The 8,748-nt window shown below is 36.0% G+C and overlaps 2 protein-coding genes across 3 annotated transcripts; both read left to right on the forward strand.

Moving 5' to 3' along the window:
• Window positions 1-673: 673 nt before the first annotated feature.
• On the forward strand, window positions 674-5,807 carry LOC127096983 (uncharacterized). 2 transcript variants are annotated; one of them, XM_051035503.1, is made up of 6 exons: window positions 674-891; window positions 1,053-1,376; window positions 1,614-1,686; window positions 2,547-2,700; window positions 4,559-4,609; window positions 4,741-5,807. In XM_051035503.1, the coding sequence occupies exons 2-6, from the start codon at window positions 1,303-1,305 to the stop codon at window positions 5,604-5,606; spliced, it is 1,218 nt and encodes a 405-aa protein (XP_050891460.1). In that variant the 5' UTR covers window positions 674-891; window positions 1,053-1,302; the 3' UTR covers window positions 5,607-5,807. The 2 variants fall into 2 exon arrangements, with proteins under 2 accessions (XP_050891460.1, XP_050891461.1); XM_051035504.1 differs by having other exon boundaries at window positions 674-850.
• Window positions 5,808-6,198: 391 nt separating this feature from the next.
• LOC127096984 (1-aminocyclopropane-1-carboxylate oxidase homolog 5) lies at window positions 6,199-7,853 on the forward strand. Its single transcript, XM_051035505.1, has 3 exons — window positions 6,199-6,974; window positions 7,057-7,431; window positions 7,513-7,853. The coding sequence occupies exons 1-3, from the start codon at window positions 6,504-6,506 to the stop codon at window positions 7,759-7,761; spliced, it is 1,095 nt and encodes a 364-aa protein (XP_050891462.1). The 5' UTR covers window positions 6,199-6,503; the 3' UTR covers window positions 7,762-7,853.
• Window positions 7,854-8,748: the final 895 nt, after the last annotated feature.

Below are 8,748 nucleotides of genomic sequence, written 5' to 3' on the forward strand. Positions count from 1 at the left end.
ACGAGTGTCTATCCAAATTTGCCTCTACCTGCCATAATTAATATTTTCAAAGTAAAATTTTAATCATAGAAAATTTTATTTGACAATCTATTCAACCCCCCATTCTAGATCGTTGCCCTCGTCTAACAGAGATATTGCTCGAAGAACTCAAGATAATGAAACCTAGGAAAATGAAATTGTTTGTCGACAATAAGACAGCTATCGACCCGACGAATCATCCTGTGTGTCATGGTTGAAGTAAATACATAGAGAGGAGATATCATTTTCTTAGGGACAAATTAACAAAGAAAAGCCTGAACTTGATCATTGCAAGACAAAATGACAACTAGCTGATATACTCACCAAACACCTGAATAAATTCAAGTTCGACGAGTTGAAGAAAAACATTGGGATGAGAAGTCTCGAAAACATAAATTAGGTGTTGTGTTAATTGTAGTTCATAGTTTTATAGAAAGTTAGCATTCGAGTGTGTCGAAATAGTTAATCAGAGTAGTAAGAGTCATTTGTATTCGAGAGAGTCGAATATATAATGTAAATAACAAATTCACTCAATAAAGATTCCGTTTTTTACAAATTCAATTTATAGTTTTTTTTTTCAAAATGAGATGTAAGGGGGTGTTAAAATTGGGAAATGTTAGGAGCATCGTCCATTGTTATAAATACCTAGGCCCATATAAAATCACTCCCATCTCGTACCTTCTCGCGCGCACAGCACCTTCAACCTACACAATCCCTTCTCTCTACTTCAATTTTCGTGGAAAACAAAAGAAGCTGAATCCCATCTCGTCGAATGCATCTAAGAAGGACCACTACGAATTAGTGTTTCATTTCTTCCTTCTACTTGTTCACGGCGAGTATTCCAATATTTATACTCTTTGATATGCATATAAGGTGTTTGTAAAATGTTCTGTATGGAATGGATTATCCTTTTAGAAAATATTTGCATATAGAAATTTGTGTTATTGTTATGTTTTTGATGAGTTAGATGTTGGAATCATATATGAAAGTAGCATTTGGTGCTGATGTGTGTTTTGATTTGTGTTTTTTTATAGGAAATTATTAAGAATGATGAGAAGCCTTTACATACTCCAATCGAAGTTCAACTTCTAGGTTATTGACTTGATTACATTGAAAAATTACATGCCACTGAAGCTTCAGGTCCTGGGAGTAGAAAGAGTAGCTTGAGATAGGTTAAAGCTGAATGTGTTGTGATTCTCCTTGGAGGATATGATTGCTGATTGAAGACTCTGATCAGTGATTACAACTTAGTGAAAGTAACTTGTTGGCCCCGGTGTTTGAATAATGGCAGATACTATAGTTACAACTGACCAATCTTCTACTTCCTCGCTAAACCCTACCCGAATAATATGTCATGTGTAAGTTCCTCTGGACTTTAGTATAGTTTTTTTTAACATATTAGATATTTTCTATTGAGATCATGATTGAATAATGCTTCCCCACTTTTTTTATTCATTTATTTAATTTTCTAAATCTTATCTCATATAAGAGAAACATAATTGTTCTGTTTTCTTTGAGCTATTTTTCAAATATTTATTTCTTAGTAAGATTACTGATCAAACTATTCTCTTTTATACATTTTCATACAAAAACAGATGTCAGAAGCAATTTTCCCAATACACATGTCCACGATGCAATTCACGCTACTGCTCCCTCCCATGTTATAAAGTAAGTGAAGTTACAAAATGGTTATGTTTGATTTTTGTTACAAAGCTTTGTGTATGACCCAACACCATTAACTAACTAGTTGATTGGAAATAATGTTATGTGGCACTAACGTGTCAAGACTCAAGACTCAACAGTCAATAATATAAATGCTAGTGCTACAAATGTTTTGGACTGAACTACTGATTGAGGAAGTATACTTTGTTTACTATTGCATTTTACTTTTCTCTTCTCGTGTTTTACAAAGTTTAAAGAAAGTGTCATTTCAATTTTGATACTGCATTTTATTTTTAGATGATATATTTTGATACTCTTGTAGTGTGGTTGCCTTGTTTCTCTGCATGTATCTTTGTATCTTCATCTGCATGTGTGCCTACTTTACTTTGGTTAATAGTCCAATGATGTGATGTGAATTCTTTCATTTGCATGATTATACTGTATTTTGATGATGGATGTGTATGATTTTGTAAATCTGGTGTTACTCCCATGCTTTTAATACAAATGAATCATCAATTTGATCGCTGACATTGTGAAGGGGTAAATCATTTGGTTCTTAAAATTAATGAAATTCAAAATCAATCTTTTGTGGAATTAAAAACCCTTAATCATATTAGTCCTTTTCCAAGACAATGTCTAGAATTAAAAGTACCGACCCTGAAAGACTAATGTGATTGAGGATCTTTAATGTCAGGGATATTTTTTTTTTATTTTCACTAATATCAGGGACCAAATTGCCTTGATATCTATGATTTATTGTACCAAATTGGTAATTCACTCCTTTCTAGGAATACTCTAATTAATTCTTGTTCATTGTTTGCTATGAACTGCTGTAGTTTTGATCTCTTTAATTGTCGTTTATACAGTCTCACAGTCTTCGTTGTATTGAATCCTTCATGAAAGAAAACGTAGTTCAAGAGCTCCAGCAAATGCAACCTGATGAACAAACCAAACATAAAATGTTGGAGATACTGAAGAGATTTCATTCAGAAGAGGAAATGGATAACATGGATGAGGATTGTAAGTCATCCATATTTGCTTTGCTTTCAGAAATTCAAATGTTTCAGAGTTGTTTTACTGCACTCGTGTTAAATATTTATCTCTGCTTGTGAACTTATTTAGTTTTGTATTTTTCATCTGAAGCATATTTTTTCACTTATAATAATGATATTCAATTCAACAACTTTCTAGCATCTGTAAAAAAAAAATACACCTTCCTTGCTCTATCCCAAAATGCGAAGTTCGTTATTCAATGCATTGGGCTCTATTGAAACCTAAATTTCAGTGAAACATTTTAGTAAACCTCCAAAAGGGCCCCTTGAAGGATTATGCTCCTCTACTATTAGTCCCACGAGAGAAAACAAATACTCTCTTGATGTTCAAGAGATGTTATTGTCATTCAAATTTGTTCAGTTAAGATTGTTGTGTTAAACAACGAACATGCCCAGGTTGCACTAACTTTTAATGTGGCAATAATCCTGTGTAATGCGGCAACCGGAGAATAGAACATTTTTGGCCGGTAACTTGTAACTCTGAAATACTCACCCATTTCTCTAAATCCAGAAACACTCCCTCCCTTTCATTCTCCTTTGTAGAATTTGTTGTAATCAAAGCTCTCTTGTGTAATGGGCGGCCAATACCATCAATCATACACACATACACCCTCTGGTCACTATTATAAGCAAAAATTCAATTTTCAGTTATATTGAGTAACTGATGTATCTGGTCTAATATATATAGATCAGATACATCAGTTATTCAATGAATCTCGAAAATGAATTTTTGCTTATAATAGTGACAGAGTTGTACAATAGATGTTTCTCTAGCTGCATGATGAGTCCAGCTTCTGGTTTGACTTTACTATGACTCTGAGACTTCCAGCATCAAATGGCTGATTATGTAGGGCAGGATAAATCCGCATTAGTACAGTCTCTCTCTCTCTTTTTGTTTGAAGATCAGCATTCTATAGCCCCTCCTACTCCCATACCATAGCATACCTTGGACTACACTGTCCAAGAAAAATCAAAATGCCACGTTTTCATAATAAGAAGCCCCAAAGAAGCATGAAATATCAAAATTCACATTGAAAATATGGCCTCATCATGCCCATGCATCTTCTGCTTCACAACATCCTTATTATTAATGGAGTTTCCCAAAATTGAGTGTTTAAGAGAGTTTGTTAGAAACTGAATATAATTTTATTTCCTAGTTGAACTTTACAATGCATGAACAACAGTATAACTGTCAGTTATTTCTAGCTGACATAATTAACAGACAGTGTCAGTTATTTCAGTATTGGTGTGATGAAAATCTGAAATATGCCCTAATGAATAAGATGGGCTACCCTTCTTTCTCTGAGCATGGTACTGCGATCCCATCACCCCTTTATACATGTTGTGGCTGCCATGCCATGTCATGTGAGAACCCCCACGCCATTCCAATAAAGAGTCAGACTCAGTATGGATATATTGAGGCAACTGCAATGAATTCCACTAAAGCGTGTTGCATCACCAATATTATTTAAGGAGTTGCCATTAGTTTCCTTTTAATGAATTTTATTATAGAGGAAAATATCTGTTTGCTTTTGCTATTTGTTACAGGACTGCAAAATGTTTGTGAACTGTGTAAATGAGTTAATTTTATAGAAGATATTGTCCTTTCATAGTTGCTGATTAATGTATTGTTGATGAAGCATTTAGTTAATATAGAATTTAGAATCACTAATCATTTAACTTGTGTAATTCTGTAAACAAATTATCACATCATAAGCGAACTTTTATTATTGTGTTTGATTATAATGGGAAGAATTTTTGAGGTTGTAATTCCCTAAGTATACCTATAAAGAAGGGTATTGATTTCTATCTGATTGTTTTCTCAGCTTTTGAAGATTCAACTTTGTCTGAGGAGACGATTGAAAAAATACTGTCAGGTGTGTTCCTATTGAATATTATTCTGTATTGCCTGCGTCTTCTAACTGCTCTACCCTTGCACCGCCAGTAAAAAATAATTGTGCCAATCTCATGGTTGGGTGAGGCTGATTTGATTTTCATATCCCTACAGGACAAGAAATCAGTTTTGATGATTTATCTCTTGAAGAGAAGAAACAATTTCAAAGAGCTGTTGCTTGTGGGGAATTAAGCAAGATGATCACACCATGGGATCCATGGTGGTCAAAGCATTCTGCCAGAAGTATCCGCCTTAGTAAGGAAGGAACTCAACTTGTTCAACCTCTTTCAGAGCAGGAATCTCTTGATGACACTGAAAGTAACAAATCAAGTGAAGTTCCTCTCGGCCCTGAAGTTCCGCTATCTCCTCTAAATAGGCTTAGTTCCAAGGAACCATCACCCCTTTTAACTGTTCACTTAGTTGATATTTTATACAGCTACTGCTTTACTCTTCGCCTCTACAACGGAGATTGGAGGTCAGATCCCATAGGGTCAGCCATGGTTGTATTGAGTGTGTCCTCAGTTTTGGGTCAAGGTGGGCAGCCAGAGACTGTACTGGAAGCCCTCACACACTGCTTGGAGCAAGTATGCTCTCCAGCTTACAGACACATGGGGGGACTGCAATTCGGTTTAGGTGTTATTGATGATGTGATCAGTTTACTTTCATTAGGAGGCGCTGCTATGGTGTGTGCCCTTTGCGATATGCGTCGGTTGATTCAAGAAGGAGAAAAGGAGGCCAAATCAGAAAAGCCAAGAAAGTTTAGGAGGAATGAGACTAAAAGTGCTATTAAGCAGGCAGAAAGGAAAATATATTTCATCATGTGTTGGGTCCATGAGCAGCCAAAGGAAGCTTGGTCTTCTTTAGCAGCCATTGTTACGACACAAAAAACATTGGCCATGAAATTTCAGGGGAGTAACAAGGCTGAAAAATTGAATAGAGCAGAAACCAGAGGCAAATGTTTAATTGAGGAGATCGAATGATTCATGGAAATTGTTGTTCCCTTACGTGTTAACCACATTTAGTTATCTTTTGAAAGTATATAGACTTGAAATAGTTGCTCTCAACGAATCTCTCGTACCATATACTTTTAGATGTAGAAATCTGCATGTTAAATTATGGGTGATGTATCAAACTTCTTTTTATTGATGAGCTAAGAACATTCAATCATCAGAACATAATCATTCACTAGTCATACATATTGATTGGTTTTGTAGCCAAAGGTAGATAATTTGACTGAATTACTTTAGTCACCATATTTTCTTTTAATTTTTCTTACTACAATCAATTATGTGTGAGCCATTGACTATGCTCTATGTTATTTTACATCAGACATTATATGACCGAAATACTGGCTTGAGATAATTCCAACCACATTACTTAGCAATAATTTGTATAACAATTTCTATACCATGATTCTTGTTTTATTTGTTAAATAAAGGAAAAGATAGAGAGAAAATGCATGCAATTCTTAATCCTTAGTTGCCAATGATGTAAACTTCCAAAAGATAACGTGTTATAATAGGAAGCCTTGCATGAGTCTAAACTGTATACACTTTCACTTGACTACGTCTGCAGTGATACAAATCCAAATTTCACGCATTGGTCATTGCTTATGTGTCACCTTTGGAACTCTCCACATATCTGTGCCAACCCCAATTTTCAGAGCTATGGAACTCTCCACATATCTGTGCCAACACGTCTCGTATGATTGACTATCTTAGAAAACTTCATTTTGAAATATCAAAATCAATCCATGTCGCATTGTTGAGTTTGAGTATAGAACTTTTGCTACTCAATTACGGTACTTATTTATTTCTTCAACTCCAAAACCACCTCACAAACGCATTCCCTCAATTATTTCCATTCAATTCTCAACAATGTCATCACCAATCGCCACCACCCTCTCATCCCCACCCTACGACCGCCTCAAAGCCGTCAGAGAATTCGACGAAACCAAAGCCGGAGTAAAAGGCCTCATTGACTCCGGTATCAAAACAATCCCTTCTTTCTTCATTCAACCACCCGAAATCCTATCCGACCTCGCTCCAGGATCCGGACCCGAACCAGAAATTCCAACCATCGACCTCTCTACTCTACACGATTCCCGCGCCACCGTTGTGGATCAGATTCGTTCCGCTGCGAGTACGGTCGGATTCTTTCAGGTTATCAACCACGGTGCATCGCCGGATCTACTACGAAGTGTTGTTGCTGCTATGAAGGCGTTTCATGAACTGCCTGCGGAGGTTAGGGCGCAGGTGTACCGTAGGGAAGCACAGACGGGCGTATCGTATATATCCAACGTAGATCTCTTCACTTCTAAAGCTGCCAGCTGGCGCGACACACTCCAGGTTCTGACAGAGTTCTTTAGAAAATTGATATCAAGTTTGTTAATCTATATGTCTAAATTTTCATTTTAATGGAATTTCCCAGATTAGAACAGGACCGATTCCAGTGGAAGAGAAGGAGATTCCAGAGGTGTGTAGGAAGGAGGTAATGGAGTGGGATAGAGAAGTAGGGCGAGTAGCAGATATTTTGCTGGGTTTGTTGAGTGAAGGATTGGGATTAGGCGAAGAAAGGTTCAAGGAATTGGGTTTCTCACAAGGGAGGGTGATGGCTGCCCACTATTACCCATTTTGTCCTCAGCCTAATCTTACTGTTGGACTCAATTCCCATGCAGATCCAGGGGCATTGACGATATTGTTGCAGGATCATATCAGTGGCTTACAGGTTCGGACCCAACACGGTTGGATTCATGTCAAGCCTCTTGAGGGAGCTTTGGTTATCAATATTGGAGATTTACTTCAGGTCAATTATATTTTCTAAACGTTTTCCTATTTTTTAGGTTTTCTTTATTTAATTTCTCACATTCATCATTTTGTGTGTCAGATAATTTCTAATGAGGAGTACAAAAGTGCTGATCATAGGGTATTGGCAAATTCTTCTAATGAGCCGAGAGTCTCGGTTGCTTTTTTTCTGATCCCAGGTGACAGGGAGAAGCTCTTTGGACCTTTACCAGAGCTAACATCAGCTGAGAAACCAGCTCTTTATAGAGAGTTCACACTCAATGAATTTATGACAAGGTTCTTCAAGAAAGAGCTAGATGGTAAATCATTGACAAATTTCTTCAGACAATGATGAACATAGGTGTTGTATATTAGTATATGTGTATATAAAAGCACACTTGTTCATCCACAAGCTTATGATATTCTTATTATGTCCTGTTTAAAGTTTTGCCTTGAATTTTGTTTGTTGCAGTAGTTAGTTAAATTATAAGGGTAGTATTTGAAAAGATTCATTCATGACTCATGACTGGCGTTCCATGTCCCAAATACTTTGGGAAGTTTGGGTTTGGATTTTTTTTCTCCCTTCACTTATTATAAATGAAACCCTTATTATGTTCTATAAATATAGGCAAAGACCTGTAGGTAATAGAAATTGCAGAATTTAGTGCCATGGTTTGATAAAAAAATCATGATCTTATGAATCAAAATCAATTCCTATTATCTTAGAGTCCCAGTTCAATTTTATTAAAGAAACTTCTAAGCTAATATGTGATTTCATACATGAAGCTTGAATAGGTTATGGCAACATGAACTCTATTGAACATAAGCTCGAATAATTGAGCATTTACTGTTTGGGATAAATTGCTTAAGTAGCATTCAATGCAGTTAGTTTGTCTAACAACCTAACTAACTAACTGCAAAACTTAACTAACATTAATTAACTACCTAACTAACATTTATGTACAAACAGTATCCTATATGGCTAATATCCTCCCTTCATGCCTCATATGTTGAGGAGGCTAAGTTTGGAAATAAAGTTATGGAATGGTGTAGGATCAAAAGGCTTGGTAAAGATGTCAACAAATTATTGCGAAAAAGTGATAGAAAGGAGATGGAAGAGATTTTGTTGAAGTGTTTTCAAGTTTGGACCTACATCTGTCTGTTTTACGGCGCGTAAAATCATAGAATAGTGTTTTCAAATTTGGACCTGCAACTGTTTGTTTTATCGAACTACATTACGCGCAGGTTAGTTTGGCGTGCTCATTCAATTTTTTTTTCACCTTTGCACGTTCATATTTTGATCAGTTTGAGCATTTTTATCTTGGTATTTTTAACTGCA

The sequence above is a fragment of the Lathyrus oleraceus genome, chromosome 6 (assembly GCF_024323335.1).
Source record: "Lathyrus oleraceus cultivar Zhongwan6 chromosome 6, CAAS_Psat_ZW6_1.0, whole genome shotgun sequence".
Lineage (NCBI taxonomy): Eukaryota > Viridiplantae > Streptophyta > Magnoliopsida > Fabales > Fabaceae > Lathyrus > Lathyrus oleraceus.